The following is a 19,635-nucleotide window of genomic DNA, read 5'->3' as shown; positions in this document are numbered from 1 at the left end:
AGGCTTCCAGTTAACAGTAGGCTATTAGTAGTTAAGTTTTGGAGGAGTCAAAAGTTACATGTTGGGGGTCAGCACCCCTAAACCCCCACATTGTTCTAGGGTCAACTGCTTAATTATACAATTATTCTCCTGCTCAGAGTTTTGCTTCAAAACTTAAGACTACATAAAACTTTTAATATAAAAAGGGCTTTACTTTAAAATCCAGATATAAAATTTAGATTTATATCATTTACAAAGTGCAAAAAGCCAAGCACATAAAGAAGCCTGTAGCTTATCTTTAAACTGGGACAGAAAAAAGGAAAACATGTATTAATAAAGTGAAAAAAAAATAATAAAAACTTTATTCCTCAACAGAAATGGATTTTTATGCTAGCACACACAAAAAAATTTCTTATCATTATCAGCCTCATTTATTTTGTCTAGTTTAACAGTAAATCTGAATTGAGCATACAAAAATCTATGTTAAATACAAATATTCCTGAATTTTTGAATAACTTCACTACTGACATGCTCAAATATTGAGAGGGGTATGTGCCAAGACTCCCACTGGATGCCTGAAACCATGGACTGTAACAAACCCAGGTTTTTTCCCATATATACATACCTACGATAAAGTTCAAGTTATAAATTAGGCACAGTAAGAGATTAACAGCAATAACTAATAATAAATAAAAACAACTATACTGTAATGAATGTTACGTATGAGTGTGGTCTCTCTCTCAATGTATCTTATCTTACTACACTGTCCCCGGCCTTCCTTGATGATGTGAAATGACAAGATGCCTGTGTGATATGATGAGGTGAGGCGAGTGACGCAGGCGGGTGACACAGCACTAGGCGACTACTGACCCTCCAACAATATGTCAGAAAGGGAATCATCTGAGCTTGACTGCCACTGATCACACGTAACTGAAACCGTGAAAAATGAACCTATAGGTGGGGATGGGGGGTACTGTACGGAGCTTTGCAGACGTTATTTCCACACATGTGTTCTGATAGAACTACTCTGAGCCTACTCAAAATGACAAGACACAGGCGGTGTTTTATGGTTCATCATTCTTGGAAGGATTACCTAAAAACTGTCCGAATTTAATGCCAGCAAGACTCATGATGAAGTCGTCGATCCTATGGCATGGCAAATGGAAAAACCACGAATGTCCTGAAAGGTGAGAATGGTAGTGTGGCCCCCGTGAACCATGCCTCCCCTTCCTCATGCCCTTAAATCTCCAGTAGGCCTGCCGCTTGCTTTTCACAACAGAATGTGGTGGAAGTAATGCTCTGATGGTTCTGAGCCTGAACCTTCAAGAGGCATGGCAGCTTCTGCTCCCGTACCCTTGGGAGCCCTTTGCCACCACATATGAAGCCTGGCTACTGTGTTGGAGATCACCTGGGTAGACCATACTGATAAAAGTCACATGAAGAGGCTACATGGAAAGGGAGCAGCCGTGAAACTACACGGAGAGAAAAAGCCAGGACATCCCAGCATCCCAGCTGAGCCTAGCCCCAGCCAATTCCCTGCCACGTGAAGACCATCAGAACAGCCCAGCGGAACTCAGACCAGGTTCCAAGATCATGATCACATAAAATGGCTGTTAATGTAAGCCGCCAAGTTTGAGTGTTTTTGTTACACAGTGGTAGGTAACAATTAAGCTGAGGAATCATATGATACGTCACCAACTAGGGAAGAGAGGGGTTAGGAATGGATCACAGAGAATCTTAAACTTGGCCCATCTGACAACTGTATTACCTGTATGCATTACCAAATCCTTCATACCACAAGACCAAATTTTCGTAATTTAAAGGCTCAAGATGAAAGCAATTATAAATAATCATCACAGAATCTTAGTGCAGGAAAGAACCTTAGATCTAGACTAAGCCCCTCACTTTATAGACAAGGAAAAAATGGGGCAAAGGTAATGTTCACAGTAAGGGGTGGTGTCCCAACTAGAAGGAAGTCAGCTCTTTGCTCATTCATAGTCCCACTTGATTGGCAAACACAGTAGTTTTACGAAAAATTTCAGGTAAGTCCCCACAGAACGTTCTCTAAAATGAGGTGAAAACAGTATTTAAATTTGTACACTACCTGATATAGTCTGAAACTGAATATCAAAAATGTTAAAATAACAACAAAAAAGCCCCAATAATAAAAAATCATTGCCTTTCAATTGTTAACTTACGTTTCGTTGGCATTTAGAACCTTTTTCATTTTCTTCTTTAGTGCTTTTAGATTTTCTTGGATTTCTTTTTTCTCTTGTTCCCATTTTTTAATTTCCTTTTCCAAATCTTCAAGGAACCAATCTAATTCTGTCTTTGATATCTAAAAACATTTTTAGAAAGCACTTAAATAAATAGGAAGACTTACTTAAAAAAAAAAAAAAGCCCCAAAGACCAGAATTGTGGTGGTGCATTAGTTCAATCAATAACTCCAGTTTAGCAGAGCACACTTAGGACCTGGGCTGAGCCTGGGATACAGAATCATATGACACACAGCCTTGGGCCTCACTTGTCCTCACCGAATCAGGCTGGGGGGAGGCTGTCAAACAAAAAGGCACAGAGGTATGATAGACTATCTGGTATTTGGGAAGGGCTTCTTAAAAACAATGATTTCTGATTTCTGTCTTTAAAGATGAGATGCCATGTGGAGAATAGATCCCAAACAGTAGGAATAGTGAGGCAGAAGGATAAAAGAGTAAGACACGTACAAATGAAAGCAAGAGGCACTACGTGGCTGGAGTACGAGGTGGACATATGGAAGGCAGGGCAGGGAGAATGATACCCGAGATGACTTGGGTTCAAATTATAAACGGACTTGTGAGTAATGCTAAGGAGGGTGGACTTTACCCGGTAGATAACACGGAGCCAGTGAAGACTCTTAAGCAAGGTAGTGAGATGATTAGATTCTGGTTTTAGAAAAATAAGCGAAAGACGCAGAGATGGATTAAGAATGGGTAAGAGGGGAAAAAAAAAAAAAAACCCAAAGAAGAATAGGTAAGAGGCCATGTGAAAGTGGTAGACCAAATCAGTGGCCTTCATATTTTCTTGACTGTGACCCCAAACAAGATACATTTTAATAACAATCCATACCGTATGTATATATGCACACACATGCAAACTGAAAGAGAACTGCCCTTTCGGAGACGCTTTCTGATATTTTTAATCTATTCAATTATTGAAAACAATTCCAGTCACCACCATTAAACTGATTTCATAGCCCATTATGAATTATAACCCTTAATGTTAAAAACTACATTAGACGAAGGTAAAATTTCTTAAAAATTTCACTGTAATAGTCCGTGAGAGACAATAAGGATTATGGTAGGGATGATAAAAAGAAATAAATGAAATTTTAAAAGAAGAGGACAGATAAGACCATATGTCTAAGTGGGATATGAGACCTAAAGCAGAAGTTGTGACCTAAAGAAGAGTTACGGGCACCTTGGGTGGCTCAGTTGGTTAAGTGGCCAACTTCGGCTCAGGTCACAATCTCACAGTTTGTGAGTTCGAGCCCCACGTTGGGCTCTGTGCTGACAGCTCAGAGCCTGGAGCCTGATTCAGATTCTGTGTCTTCCTCTCTCTCTGCCCCTCCCTCACTCATGCTCTCTCTCTCAAAAACAAACATTTAAAAAAATTGGAAAAAAAAGAAGTTGACAGAGTTAAAGATAGGTTTCTACCTTTGATGAACAGTTAAAAATCCCATTAACAAAAAAGAGCACAGAAGATGTACTAGGCTAGGAAGCATGAAAACAGACACATTAACCTAGATATGGATGTTTAAATAAATCTGTGAATAAATATGTGAGAACCCCGTAATTTTGACCCTGTAGTCATTTTTAAAAATCTTTTTACTTTTGAGTGAGAGAGAAAGAGGGAGTGCGAGTGAGCAGGGGAAAGGGATAGAGTGGGGGAGAGAGAGAATCTTAAGCAGGCTCCATGCTCAGTGTGGAGTCTGACAGGGGGCTTGATCTCAGGACCCTGAGCTGGAAACTTAACCGACTGAGCCACCCAGGCACCCCAGGCCCTGCAGTCAGTTTGATGGGACAGAGCAGAAATTTCTAAGCGTTTGACAAAGACTAGAAATCAAAGGAATAAAAATACTGAATTCACACAGCTTTTCAACATAACCATTTAGAAAGAAACAACATTCTTCTGAGTCTTATTTGTCTATACAACAGACACTTCTATTCTAACAGGCTATTCTAGCACAAGAACAGCACACAATCAAGTCAGGTATGCTTTGTTCCCCAAAACAGCCTTTCCCAATATGGGCAAGTCCCACCCTATTCCAAGTCCACTGACCAGTTGGTTGGTTGTAACCTGGAATGCATTTCCCCATGAAAAGCCATGTTAGAAATGTCAGTTAAATGTCTACCAGTTCCTTCCAGGATGCATCTGGTTACACTGTGAACTGGATGCAAGGAGGTCTACAGGGTTCAGAGGGCAAGTCCTCAGACCATGAGAGTCTATTTATAGAAGACACAGTCTTATCCTGGGTGCTGGGAGCAGAGACATGGTGCAGGGAAGGCAAAGGGGAAAGTGCAGAATCTCCCCTGAAACCTGCTCGAAAGAGTCCTGTCTGTAGTAGCCTCCACCTTCCGACATTCGTTCCATCCTCCAAGGACCCTTCTGCAACACCCTCAAGTTTCACTGGACCCCTGATTTAAGCGCCCCTGACAGAGGGTATGTCAGCCTCCCAAGTGCATACTTCAAACACCCTTTCCTTTCCTTCAGGTCTCTCAGCACTCAGAGCCCCTCACCGCACTCGGGGATTCTGAAGAACCCCTTCAGCTTGCCTAGAAGTGTTCACATTTCACTCTCTAGCCTAAATGACTCTAACCTAGAGGCAGTCTACACACATGCTTTATCTGGCAAGTTCAATGGTTTCTCCTTGCTTTTTAATGTTTTTTTTTTTTTTTTATATTTATTTTTGAGAGAGAGAGAGAGAGAGAGAGCAAGCATGAGCAGGGGAGGGACAGAGAGAGGGAGACAGAGAATCTAAAGCAGGCTCAGTCTCCGAACCATCAGCACAGAGCCTGACACGGGGCTCAAACTCACAAACTGTGAGATCGTGACTTGAGACAAAGTCGGATGCTTAACCGACTGAGCCACCCAGGTGCTCCCAGGCTTTAGTTTTACAAATGCTTCACATCTATTATCACACTTCATCTTTCCTAACAGCCTGTGGGTAGCCGAGTGGGCAAGGCTGACTTTTTTATGGATAAGAAAACGGTAGGCGGAAGGGGTGCCTGGGTGGCTCAGTCGGTTAAGCGTCCAATGGTTTGTGGGACTGAGCCCTGAGTCGGGCTCTGTGCTGGCAACATGGAACCTGCATGGGATTCTGTCTCCTTCTCTGCCCCTCCCCGGCATGCTCTCTCAAAATAAATAATAAAAAAGACAAAATAAAAAGAATGCTAAGTAGGTAAAGAAAACAAAATAAAAAGATAAAAATGGTAATACAGAACCAGAAGTGAGAGTAATATAAAAGTAAATGGCATGAGGCATGAGCCATTCTTTAGAAAGAGCATTAAAACTTTTCTGGTAGACAAAATCCGAGGAAACAGAGTGAGCTATACTCACAAAATAAAAACAAGTTTGCTGCACAAAGAAGCCCAGGTAGTGAAAGCAGAGCGAAACAACTTCTTAGGGCCTCATAAAGAGGACGCTGCAGAAAAGTCCCGAAAGACCAGCACAGAGCCTGGCTTATACTGAAGGGAGCATCCAATACATTTTGTCAAATGAAACAGTGGATAATATCCTCAACCACATATTAGCAAATATTCAAGCAACAATCTTCACAGAAGTGCAGGCCTGATGTTCTCTGATATAGGCGGACACAGAATATGCAGCCGCAATTCACTAAACCCAGTTAACCCAGTTCTTTGGTGCTCAAATGCACATTGTTTGATAACATCAGCAGAACTATTCTGTACACTGAGATTCAAAGATGACAACAGTTTAAGGGTGCCTGGGTGGCTCAGTTGGTTGGGCGGCCGACTACAGCTCAGATCATGATCTCGCAGTCTGTGAGTTCGAGCCCTGCATCGGGCTCTGTGCTGACAGCACAGAGCCTGGAGCCTGCTTCTGATTCTGTGTCTCCCTCTCTCTCTGCCCCTTCCCTACTTGCTCTCTGTCTCTCTCTCTCTCTCTCTCTCAAAAATAATAAACATTAAAAAAAAATTAAAAGATGACAACAGTTTGGTGGGGGAAGTATGCATAAATGATAATTACTACACCACACACAAAAATTAACTCAAAATGGTCATAGACCTAAATGGAGGAGCTAAAATTGTACAACTCTTAGAAGAAAATACAGAAGTAAATCTTGATGACCCTAGATTACGAGGTTTCTAAAATATGACATCAAAAATAAACAACAAAAGAAAAAAGTGGACGATACTGAAATAAAAAACTGTGCTGCAAATCATGCCATCAGGAAGCTGAAATGACAACCCGCAAAATGGAAATCAGACAAATATATTTTCAAGTATGGAAGATGGGAGAAAATATTTAGAAGTCATATATTTAACTAGCAATTTGCACCCAGATTAAACATATATGAAATGCTTAAGACAAATAATCCAATTAATAAACAGACAAAAAATTGGACAGACATTTCTCCAAAGAAGATATATAAATAGACAATAAGCACATGAAAAGATGCTCCACACCACTGGCCTTTAGGGAAATGCAGATCAAAATCACAATGAGAAATGACTTCATACCCATTAGGATGGCTACAATCAAAAAGATGGTTGATACTAAGCATTAATGAGAATGTGGAGAAGCTGGAATCCTCATACACTCTACTCGTGGGGATGTTAGCTTCTACAACTATTTTCGAACAGTCTGGCAGTTTCTCAAGCAGTTAAATATGGAGTTAGTGTATGACCCAGCAGTTCTGCTCCTAAGCATATTCCCTCAAGAAATGAAAACATATGGTGGTGCCTGGGTGTCTCAGTTGGTTAAGTGTCTGGCTCTTGGTTTCGGCTCAGGTCATGATCTCACGGTTCGTGAGTTTGAGCCCCGCGTTAGGCTCCATGCGGACAGTGCAGACCCTGCTTGGAATGCTCTCTCTCCCTCTCAAAATAAATAAATAAACTTAAAAAAAAAAAAAAGAAATGAAAACATATGCCCACAGATATTCATGGCAGATATTCACAGCAGCATTATTCATACAGTCGAAAAGTAGAAAAAAAACCCCATCAACTGATGAGTGGATAAAATGTGGCACTGTCATTCAATAGAATATTACTCAGCAGTAAAATGGAATGAAGTACTGACATGTGTTACATGGATGGATGTACATGGATGTACCTTGAAAACATTATGCTAAGTGAAAGCAAGCAGTCACAAAAGATCATACAGAGTGTGACTCCATTTATATAAAATGCCCAGAATAGGCAGATGCATACAGTATATGAGTGGTTGCCTAGGGCGGTGGGAGGGAGGAGAATGGAGAGTTACTGACAGTGGGTATGAGATTTCTTCTGAAGATGATGAAAATGTTCTGAACTTAGACTGTGGTGATGGCTGTGCAACTGTGTTCGTGTACCACAAACACAGAACTGTATACTTTAAATGGGTGAGTTTTATGGTAAATGAATTATATCTCAACAAAAATGTTAACAAAAATAGTCACTGGGTAATATAGTGAGGTATTTATTATTACATTGCATTAATAAGGATCTTGAACCAAAGCTGAGGTTACCATCAGTAACTGCTCCCTTAAGAAAGTGATGACCCAAAAAATGAGAAGTGAGCCAGGCTTGGAGAGAAAGAAGGCCACTTGAGGCAGAAGAAACAGTGCTAGGAAAAGAGCCAAAAGTGAAAAAAATCACAAGACAAATGCTATCCAGTAAGTATAGAGGATAATGCAGAGAACTAACTAGTAAAGGAGAAGGTGGATGATGGAGGGTCGGCACCAATCATGGAAGGGTTTTTAAGCTCTTGGTTAACTACTGAATGTTAGTGAATTTTGGTGCTGACCTACTATAGCAGAGGGATAGCATTCACAGCCCCATCCTTATCTACACCCTTTGTCATGGGACCATCCAGGTTCCTTCCATAAAGAGCAGTCTCTTTTCTCTACCCCTGAATCTGGGCTGGCTATGTGACTTGCTTTATCTAATGGGATATGAGCAGACCTGACGTCAGCAGAGGCCTGAAAATTTTTTTTAAATTTTTTTTTTTTTTTTAACGTTTATTTATTTTTGGGACAGAGAGAGACAGAGCATGAACGGGGGAGGAGCAGAGAGAGAGGGAGACACAGAATCGGAAACAGGCTCCAGGCTCTGAGCCATCAGCCCAGAGCCTGACGCGGGGCTCGAACTCACGCACCGCAAGATCGTGACCTGGCTGAAGTCGGACGCTTAACCGACTGCGCCACCCAGGCGCCCCGGCCTGAAAATTTCTTGTGTGACCATCCCTGCTTGTCCTTGCACTTACTGGAAGAAGAAAGACACACAGAGCAGAGCTGGTTGCCCCAATCATCCCAGCTGAGGCCATTCTAGATCATTCCATAGCCAGGTGACCCCACGTATATGAGCAAGTAAGCCAAGAACAGAACTTCAGCTGATCCAAAGGTGAAACAGTCCAGCCCAGCCTAACTGGGATAAACCAATCCACAGACTCACACACTTAATGTTTACTATTATAGGTCACTAAGGTTTTGTGGGTGGTGGTTACTCAGCATTATTATGGCAGCAATTAACTGACACATCCATACTGCTTGTGAAGTGCTAAGAAATATTTTTCAAATGGTTATGGAACTGACATTCTCTTAGGGGAGGACAAAAGCAAGGGATCTAGAGCTTGACACTTACTAACTGTTCTGCCACTTAGTACTGGTATGACTTTCAGCAAGTTGCATTAGCTGCTCCTGCCTCCATATCCTAACAGTAAAATGGAGAAAATACTAGTGTACTATGTAACATTAGTATATTATGATTGTTTGAGATTAAATAATCCATGTAAAAAATTTACAATTGAGTCTGGCACATAATGAGCTACATAAAGGTTAGATTATAAATGCTGAACTCAGGGTGCCTACGTGGTTCAGTTAGTTAAGCGGCTGACTCTTGATCTAGGCTCAGGTCATGATCTCACAATTCGTGGGATCAAATCCCACGTCAGACTTCATGCTGACAGCGCAGAGCCTGCTTGGGATTCTTTCCCTCTCTCTCTGCTCCTCCCCTGCTTACTTCCCCCCAAAATAAATAGATAAACAAAAAAAAAAGGCTGAGGGGCACCTGGGTGGCTCAGTCGGTTAAGTGTGTCCAACTGACGATTTTAGCTCAGGTCATGATCCCATGGTTTGTGGGATCAAGCCCCATTCAGGCAGCATGCTGACAGTGAGGAGCCTGCTTGTGCTCTTGCTCTCTCTCTCAAAATAAATAAATAAACTTAAAAAAAAAAAAAGGCTGAAGTTGGCAAAGATCATGACTGAACGAACAGGAGAACCCCACCTCTACACAGATGTGGGCTGAGGAATTTTTGGCAGGCAGGGCCCAAGATTCTGTTTTGATGTAAAAATAGGACAAAGTTTTAAAATTCTACTCCATTAACTTATTCTAGGTCAAAATTATTTTGATTACGTTTTAAGAGCCAAAGTCAACTTAAATACCCATCTTAGCTCTATGAAAATCTCATTAAAGTACCTTAAGAACAGGGGAGATGAGCAATGATTGCCTAATGGGTACAACAGGGTTTCTTTTTGGCGTTATGACAATGGTTCTGGAATTAGTGTTAATGGTCATATAATATTGTGAGTATACTGAAAAACACTGAATTACATACTTTGTAATGAATAAAATGATGAATTTTATCTTAATAAATTAAAAAGAACATAAACCCGTGAGCAATACTGCAGTCAGTTATAATCTGCCAACTGCAAGTTAGAGGTAAAACCAACAGGAGATTCTGGCTTTAGAACAGGTATTTTCCTCCGACATAACAGATAACTGGCCTAAATAACTATTAAGGCCATCCTAGCTCATGATAATAAAACCCCATCAGCTATATACAATAGTTAGCTCAGATTTTTATTGATGTTTTTTATATACCAAGCACTCTTTAACTGCTTTGTAAACAATTTTTCTGAGTAGGGGCATGAGCGGCATTTTGGGTGGGACAACTCTTCCTTCTAACTATATTTAGTATCTCTGGACAACCCACCCTCGTCCAACCACCCCTGTGAGTCCTCAAAAACCTACGAAGTGCAGATTGTATTACTAATGAGGAAGCTGAGGGTCACAGAGGTTAAGTAAACTAAGGTAACAGAGGTATCAGATGGTAGTGCTGGAGTTCAACCTAGGCAGCCCTACTGATGCCTGAGCTCGGAAACATGATTTGCTATCGCTGTCTAGAGTGCAAAGGGTGGTTGTACCTAGTATGTGGTATCAACCAACTTTCAAGTAAAAGTATTAGCTGATGACCTCAGTGATCTAGAGAGTCCAAGACCATGGGAAAGATCAATAAAAGCCACACATTTCTTTTTATGTTTATAAAAGATTTCTCCACAAGCTAATTATGAACACAATCATGATTAATAAAGAAATGGCCACAGCTACATCTCATCGGCTCCTGTATAGACAACAACCTAAAAACTCAGATGAGCAATTTATTCTGATAGGACACAGGCCTACATTTTACATGGGAAATTTAACAACCTAACAGGCCTAAAACTGGGGGACTAAATAATGGCTCTTTTAAAAAACAGACCGACTACACTCTTAGGACCCCCCCACTTGAGAGCAGACCTGAGCCTCAGTGAAGTTAAAAAAGCACATTAAAAGCCCAGTCCCAGTCAGAGCTGCGGCTCCCTAGCAGCCCTCCACCCAAGGTGACTGAGTCACTGTGAATTTCTTGGTCAAGTATAGAAAGAAAGGAAGATGCCTTGAGAAACTGCACAAATACAGGACCCAGTCAGACCAGCAGTTTATAAAGCTGGACAAGCCTCTGCCAGAGAGAAGCAAAGCTCGCTCACCGGAAGCCCAAGTGGCAGAGTCGGAAAATCTGCTCTCATCACTTAATCAGGTGGCCATAAGCATTCTCCTATGGATTTAGTAAAACTGAATTTTACTGAGGTAATACAACGTTTATAAAAATATTTTATTTTGGGGGTGCCTGGGTGGCTCGGTCGGTTGAGCATCCGACTTCGGCTCAGGTCATGATCTCACGGTCCGTGAGTTCAAGCCCCGTGTCGGGCTCTGTGCTGACAGCTCGGAGCCTGGAGCCTGCTTCCGATTCTGTGTCTCCCTCTCTCTCTGCTCCTCCCCTGTTCATGCTCTGTCTCTCTCTGTCTCAAAAATAAATAAATGTTAAAAAAAAATTAAAAAAAAAAATTTTATTTTGTTAAGCCCCCAGACAGCTTACTCAAATTAGTGTTCCATGAGTGACTACTGTGCGGCTTTTATTTTTGCTCCTTTTCTCCTCTCCCAATCAGAAGATCTCATTCAACCAGGCAACTGACCAGAAAGTCTGGTTTCTTCAACTGCTCTCACCCTTCAAATCTCCCCTGTCTCATCCCAAGTGAAGACAAGTTATAACAGGAACGTGGTAACCATTACAACAGCAGTATTTTAACAGCTACCTTTACAAACTAACCCTTTTGTTCTGGGTGTACTTAAATATCGATAATTCCCTGATTAAAATCCCACTAAGCTAATTTTCTTCTATTTAATATGCTACCACAGTTACTGATCCAGACTTCTGGAACAAATTCTTAACTTTTCTGTGTTTAATTGAAGTATACTTGACATACCATGTTGAATTTGTTTCAGGTGTGTACGACAGTGAATTGACAATTCTAAAAATTAGGCAATGCTTACCACGATAAGTGTAAATTCTTCCTTTCTTAAATTGCCTAACATCCACTTGTTATGCCTGTACAGAAGACCTCGTTTTAAAAAGAAACACGCTAAGATTCCTTTACATCTATAATTCATTTTCCCACCAATTCAGTGTGCCTTGCCACTAATTAATTCCAATAGCCAGTTACCTGTAACTGTAATCCATCTTAGCTGATGGAATTCAAGGTCAATTCAAGATGGTCTAGGTGATTTTGCAGATCGAATATGCCTAAGCTTCATGTGTCAGTCTTACATTTCCTTCAGAGTAAGATGATGACAATAGTAGTAGTAATAATAGTGGCAGAGGCAATACTTACAGAGCCCTTACTACACAATACACAGCTGTAAGTACTTTACAAGTATTAATCTACCCCCGTGAAATGGGAGCTATCGTCACCCAAAATTTCCAGATACGAAACTAAAGCACAAAGAAGTTAAGTAACTTGCCCAAGATGAGAACTGGTACGGAATCAAGCTTTAATATGAACCCAGTTGGTCGGACCCCAAGGCTCACACTATGAATCACTAATGCTACACTGCCTCTCAATATAAACAAGGATTAACTTAGAACTTAGTCACCAGAAAAATTAAAACTAGAACTACCCTACAACCCAGCAATTACACTACAGGTATTTATCCAACGGATACAGGTGTGCTGTTTCAAAGGGACACATGCACCCCAGTGTTTATAGCAGCACTATTAACAACAGCCAAAGTATGGAAAAAGCCCAAATGTCCATCGATGGATGGATGGATGAAGATGTGAGATATATATATATATATATATATATATATATATATATATATATATATATATATGGAATATTACTTGACAATCAAAAAGAATGCAATCTTGCCATTTGCGACTAAGTGCATGGAACTAGAGGGTATTATGCTAAATGAAATTAGTCAGAGAAAGGCAAATATCATAGAACTTCGCTGATATGAAGACTTTAAGAGACAAAACAGATGAACCTAAGGGAAGTGAAGCAAAAATAATATAAAAATAGGGAGGGGAACAAAACATAAGAGACTCTTAAATATGGAGAACAAACAGAGGGTTACTGGAGGGGTTGTGGGAGGGGGGATAGGCTAAATGGGTAAAGGGCTTTAAGGAATCTACTCCTGAAATCATTGTTGCACCATATGCTAACTTGGATGTAAATTAAAAAACAAACAAAAATCTCAGTCACCAGAAAACAGATTTATTAAAGAAGCAACTGAGTATAAATAAACGAAAACCCAGATTCACAGCCCTTTTCTTACAAGGCAACATATAGCAGAGGTTCTAAAACACTGCAAAAACACTGCTACTTTAATGTCATACAGAAATTTAAAAAAGCATTATTAAGAAAAAATCCGTTGTTCAGCCAACAATGCTGTTGACTCAGCTAACTGAGGCTACTAAAGTACAGACCTCCTGATCATGCCACATGCTACTAAAGAGAAGTTTTGGACAGAATTACCTTGTTTTCTTCTGAGTTCCTTTTCAACTTTTCTTCCATGTCCTTGGTCTCTTCCGAGACCTTGAGTTTAATCTGCTCATAATTTTCACATGCTTCCTTAAGCTGCTCTTGTAAAACCTGGTATTCCTTCTCAATCTGTGAAAGATCTCCCTAAAAGTTACAAAATTATCTGTTAAAATAGTTTAAAATACACTTTTCTCATCTTGTTCCAAACAGTCTCTTAAAATAAACAGAAGAGAAAAAGAGGCAGATGAAAATTTACAAGGGAAATGTCATGATAATTCAAGAATTAAAGCCTCCTAAACAGTGTTTAGCAAAGCCAACTCTTTTTAAAGTACAATTATTCATATTACTGTAACTCATAATGAAACATTTCAATCTGTACTATAATTAGTTCTGAATATTTGTCTTAAAAGGGTTCAGTATTACTAAATCAATAGTGTGATGTGAATATCATTCTCCATGATTAACATCAAGAACTATTTATTAGGTTTAAAAAGCTGTATGTACATATGCATTTTAGATATGAACAAAACATATTAACTTTGACCCTACTTTTAAGTGTTTCAAATGGACAGTTGTAAAAATGACAAGTTAAAATATTATCAATGGTTTCCAGTTATGTAACTATTTCTTGGACCAGCTTAAAAAGCAAAAGCAAAAACAGAAGCATATTGCAATGTGAAATATTGTCCAACAAAAAATGTCATTTATGTGTTTTTAAAAACCTTTCATTCTGAAAAAAATAAATAAAAATAAAAACCTTTCATTCTGAAGGGAGACTGGGCGGCTTAGTCGGTTAAACACTGGATTTCAGCTCAGGTCATGATCTGGCAGTCTGTGAGTTTGAGCTCTGGACTGGGCTCTGTGTCTCAGCCTGGAGCCTGCTTTGGATTCTGTCTCCCTTTCTCTCTCTGTCCCGCCCCCACTCGTGCTCTTTGTTTCACTCTCTCCCAAAAATAAACAAACATCTAAAAAAATTAAAAAAACCTTTCATTCTGCTAAGACAGTCAGCAATCACACCTGTGTGTCTGAAAGGCGTCTGGGTGGGCTGGCAAGTCCGCCCAGTCGCGGCTGACTGCTCTCCCCAGGGCCTTAGTGGCCAAGCCTGGAACTCTATCCCAGGGGCACAAACCTAGGTCTATCTTCCCCCACCTCCTGCACCTCAGCATCTTCCAAGTTTAAAAAAGCAGAGAATCAAGGTTTTGAAATTCAGTGATTTATCAGTTAGAGAACTATGAGCTGTGACCAGAGTGACCACACATGTCAGTCTGTTTTGAGTGTCCCAATTTTTATTTGTCCAGACTAAAAGTTTGGCAGTATGAATAGAGAGTCCACGTTTAAATAATAAATTAAATGGTCAACCCCACTACCACCCAGGAGAAAGACTTTATGGTTTTAGATCTTAGTTACCTCTATGTTCATTCTCAATTCAGCAAAAGAATCACAATGAATTAACAACTTATTATTTTTAAAAAATTTTTTTTTCAACGTTTTTTATTTATTTTTGAGACAGAGAGAGACAGAGCATGAACGGGGGAGGGGCAGAGAGAGAGGGAGACACAGAACCGGAAACAGGCTCCAGGCTCCGAGCCATCAGCCCAGAGCCCGACGCGGGGCTCGAACTCACGGACCGCGAGATCGTGACCTGGCTGATGTCGGACGCTTAACCGACTGCGCCACCCAGGCGCCCCAACAACTTATTATTATGTATCAATTTATACGCCCAAGTCACCAAAGGAACAAGAAATTATAGCCATCTCTATGTTATCACATACAAACTTCACCACAATTCTGTAAGAAACATTATTCACACCTTTTAGAGATCAGAAAACCAAAGTTGAGAGAAATCAGGCAACTTCTTAAAGCCCCTGAGGAAAAGCAACAGTGCTGGGGATTAACTGCAAGTCTCACTGGTGGAGAAGCCAACACTCAGCCATAGTAATGATAAGGTCCTGAAACTAACTGCTAATTTAACAAGTGTTTTTGAATTCTCCCAATACTGATGAAAAAATTTGAGGGTGAAGAGCATACCTGGTTTAGAACTCAGTATGCTATAAGAATTCAACACCAGATATTCTATACGCAAAAATGTTCACTATAGTACTGTCCGTATGCCTGAAAAGCTGACACAATCTAAATGTTCAACAGTAAGAAACTAATCAAATAAACTATCATATTCATACAATAGAATACCAAGTCTGCGTTAAAAATGATGATAAAAATCTATATTTACTGACATGGAAAAAATCCATAACATATAAATACCAAAAATTTTAAACACAACATATAAGCTACAATCCTATCTTTTAAAAAGAATTGCTATCGCTTCTCGGCCTTTTGGCTAAGATCAAGTGTAAAAAGAATTGCTTACTTAAATGTAAATGTTAAAATAAGGCCTAAGGGCTGCACATCAAAATGTAAATAAGGGAGATGGCAACATAGATGATTTTTAATTTCTCCTCCATAATTTTCAGTATTGTTCATTAAAAAAATTAAGAGTTCTACATTATTTTTTTTAAATGTTATTTTTGAGACACAGAGAGAGAGAGAGAGAGAGAGAGAGAGAGAGAGAAAGAGTGTGTGGGGGGGGGGAGGGGCAGAGAGAGAGGAAGACACAGAATCCAAAGCAGGCCCCAGGCTCTGAGCTGTCATCAGACGCTTAACTGACTGAGCCACCCAGGCACCCCATTACATTACTTTTTTAATTGGCCAAAACTATAAAGCTATTTGTACCAAGCATAGCAACACAATCTAACCTTACTTCTTCCTACTTAATTATCTATCTGGTCTTGTAAATCATTCCATATCAGTAATAATAAAATTGCTGGACTATAATTCACTTAATGAGTCTAATACTGATGGATATTTAGGTTGTATTCAATTTTTTGCTGACACTAACCCAGATGAAACAAATATGCAAATACCCTTGCTCACTGGTCTCTATACATATATAGGAGTGCAGGTAAATTCCCAATTGCCATCCCCAGAAATTTACATTTTTACATTCTTTCAACAGTGCATAAATGACTTTCTTATTTCAGGTGGAGCTGGGCATCTTTTTATATGTTTAAAAAATCATCCTTATTTTATTGTGGATTGTGTATTCACATCCATTCCCATTTTTGCATTATTAATCTTTCCCTGATTAATTTACAGAAACTTTGTACGTTAAACAAGGCAATTAGTTCTCTATCTGTCCCTATACCGCAAATAACTTTCCTAGTTTGTCATTAGTGTTCTGACATCATGTGTCTATTTGTCCATATACAAATACATGCTATGCATATGTACACACAGATTATATATGTGTATATATAAACAGATACTCTTTGTTATACTGTTTATTAATCTCATGAAAAAAAATTCCCTTTTTTTCTAGGTAAATTGTGGATCTGCTTTTTAATTCTTTTTTTTTTTTCAACGTTTTTTATTTATTTTTGGGACAGAGAGAGACAGAGCATGAACGGGGGAGGGGCAGAGAGAGAGGGAGACACAGAATCGGAAACAGGCTCCAGGCTCCGAGCCATCAGCCCAGAGCCTGACGCGGGGCTCGAACTCACGGACCGCGAGATCGTGACCTGGCTGAAGTCGGACGCTTTACCGACTGCGCCACCCAGGCGCCCCTGTGGATCTGCTTTTTAATATTGAAATCTTTGATCTGTCTGGAATTTACTTTGGTATATGGAAATAAGGTGGGGACCCAAATTAATTTCTTCTAGACAGGCAACCCGTCTCCTAATACCACATATTTAATAATTCTCCTAATTAACAATTCTCCTAATACCACATATTTAATAAACTACTTTCTGCTCACTAATACCATTTTTATTTATTATACCTTAAATTTCTATTTTCTTTTGCTCTATTGTCTCTTATTTTAACGGCCTATTTATGTGCTAAAATAGATTATGTGCTAAATTAGAATCAATCTGTCCAGTTTCAGATAAACCCTGTGCAGGAGCCAGCCACCAAGGTGGCCCTCAAGATCCTCACCTCTTGGTATTTATACCCTTGTACAGTCCTCCCCTACAATGTATCAGGGTTTTTGGGTTGGTCTGTGTGACTAAGAGAATACATAAGAAGTGATAGAAAGTGGCTTTCTAAAGTAGGTCATGAATGCTACTGCTACTTCTACCTTGGATCAACCACTCTGGGGAAAGCCAGGCCCCATGAGAACATGAGGACACTCAAGTGGTCCTACATGGAGGTCCACAGGCAAGGAACTGAAGCCCCCACCAATAGTCAGCAGCGACTTGTTAGCTGTGTGAGTGAGCCATCTTGGAAACAGAACCTCCAACCCCAGTTACTCCTTGCAGATGGCCAGATGAGCCCTGGTCTATATCTTGGCTGCAAGTCCTCAGCAATCTCCAGAACCATCAGCTGAACCGCTCAATTGCTGACTCAGAAGCTGTGAGATAATAAATGTTTATTGTTGTTTTAAGGCACTTGGTTTTTTGTTTTTTTAAAAAAAATTTTTTTTAAACGTTTTATTTATTTTTGAGACAGAGAGAGACAGAGCATGAACGGGGGAGGGGCAGAGAGAGAGGGAGACACAGAATCGGAAGCAGGCTCCAGGCTCTGAGCCATCAGCCCAGAGCCCGACGCGGGGCTCAAACTCATGGACCGCAAGATCGTGACCTGAGCTAAAGTTGGACGCTTAACCGACTGAGCCACCCAGGCGCCCCAATTAAAGCACTAGGTTTTAAGGTAATTTGTTATGTAGCAACAGGTAACTAATACATGTTGTTCATGATTGTACTGGAACTGTGTTAAAAGCTTTAGGGACAACCAGTCTCTTCACAATAATGGACCTTCCTATTCAATACTTTTCATTTACGTAAGTCTTTTGTGCATTTCTCAGTACATTTTAAAGTTTTCTTTCATAGATTTAACTATTTTATCTTTTGGTTACTATTAAAAATGGAATTTTATCTTCTAGTATACTTTGCAACAGATTGTTGTTTATATTTGGAAAAGTATTCTATCCAATCACCTTTTTGAATTCTCTTAAGAGTTTGGTATTGCATTTTCACTTGATTATTTTTTAATCTTCCAGATACACAATGTTAGCCTCCGTAAGAAATCATATTACACCTCCTCTTTTACAATCTTACTTCTCTTAATTTTGTCAGTTGCTATCTCCAGGATAATAAAATACTAATGGTCATGTTTCACCTAAAAGTGAGATGAAGGCTTTGGCTTGAGAAAAAGATATTAGCATGTGGAGAAGTATTCATCTTTCTCCATATTATTATGAGTTTTAGACGAGAAGGGGAATTGAATTTTATCTAATACCTTTCAGGAACTATGGAGTTGGCCAAATAACTTTTCTTAAGATACATCAACACAATATATTATATTAAAAGCTTTTCTAACTGAATCATTCTTATAATGGTGAAGGTTTTTATTATAAAACTTTCTGTATCATTCACATGAATAAGCTCTTATATATAAATTAATAGAGGCTCATTATACCAGTTAAAACAATAAAGCCATTATACTTTGAAATAAATAAGCTAGGGAAAAAACACTTTTGTTTCTGCCTCTTCCCCAAATTCAATAAAAACAATTTTTTTTGTCATGTTCTAAAGCTTATTGCATGGTAACATTTTATATGGAATTAGCAGACTCCAAAATAGTTCTAGTTCATCATTGCCATCTAGTTATAATAATGAAAACTAAAAAACCTTTAAATAGTCTAATACAATTCTGACTCACCTGTTGTGCCTCAAAAGGATCATATGGCTCAGTATTGACCTCTTCATGTGTTATATTCCAAGACACCTTTGGGGAAAAACAAACCATTTCATTAATCTCAATTCCTGTGGTACAATAAATCCATTATGTAATGACATTTTAAGACATGCTCACAATTTTTTCGAGGTGTGTTTTATTTATTTTTCTCCAATTTCAATAACTCACACTTTCTACAAATTCTTGTATTAGAAAAGAGCTATCATGTAGAATTGGTAAAAATGAAAATGATTTTGGTGTATTACTCTAACATGTGCTTTCAGAGCTTTTTAGAAAACAGAAAACATAACAAGGAGGGGGATAATCCAACAAGGGTCTAATGAATTCACGCCCGACAAAGTGAACTACAGAACATAAAGTTATTCTCATGCTTGTTAGTAACTTTTATTCACATCTCTTTTGTTTCTCTCCACCTGGCTGTCTTTTTAGAGAAACTGGTTTTCGTAAAAGAAACTGGTCACATATACCCCAGACTCTGTTTTTTGGGGCCACCTGTGCAAAAAGCATATTTCCTTTCATTCTCCATACAGTAAGTTTGTGGGGCCAGCACCCCACGTTGTGAGGTT

The 19,635-nt window shown here is 39.4% G+C and overlaps 1 protein-coding gene across 5 annotated transcripts in view; it reads right to left on the bottom strand.

The window, feature by feature from the left end:
• The window catches only part of TTC3 (tetratricopeptide repeat domain 3), a 129,519-nt gene that overhangs the window by 20,832 nt on the left and 89,052 nt on the right, over positions 1-19,635 (bottom strand). For all 5 annotated transcript variants that reach the window (XM_047099128.1, XM_047099129.1, XM_047099126.1 and 2 more), the window contains 3 exons: positions 19,034-19,099; positions 13,313-13,462; positions 2,178-2,317 (listed from right to left, as the gene is read on the bottom strand). In XM_047099128.1, coding sequence (XP_046955084.1) covers positions 2,178-2,317; positions 13,313-13,462; positions 19,034-19,099 — 356 coding nt within the window. The remainder of the gene's footprint in view (positions 1-2,177; positions 2,318-13,312; positions 13,463-19,033; positions 19,100-19,635) is intronic.

This window comes from Lynx rufus, unplaced genomic scaffold (genome assembly GCF_022079265.1).
Source record: "Lynx rufus isolate CCGP_SWC_20201006 ecotype Redwood Valley unplaced genomic scaffold, mLynRuf1.p SCAF_5, whole genome shotgun sequence".
In the NCBI taxonomy this organism is placed as follows: Eukaryota; Metazoa; Chordata; class Mammalia; order Carnivora; family Felidae; genus Lynx; species Lynx rufus.
Note: the sequence above shows the minus strand (reverse complement) of the source record. Positions and strands in the feature narration are given on the sequence as shown.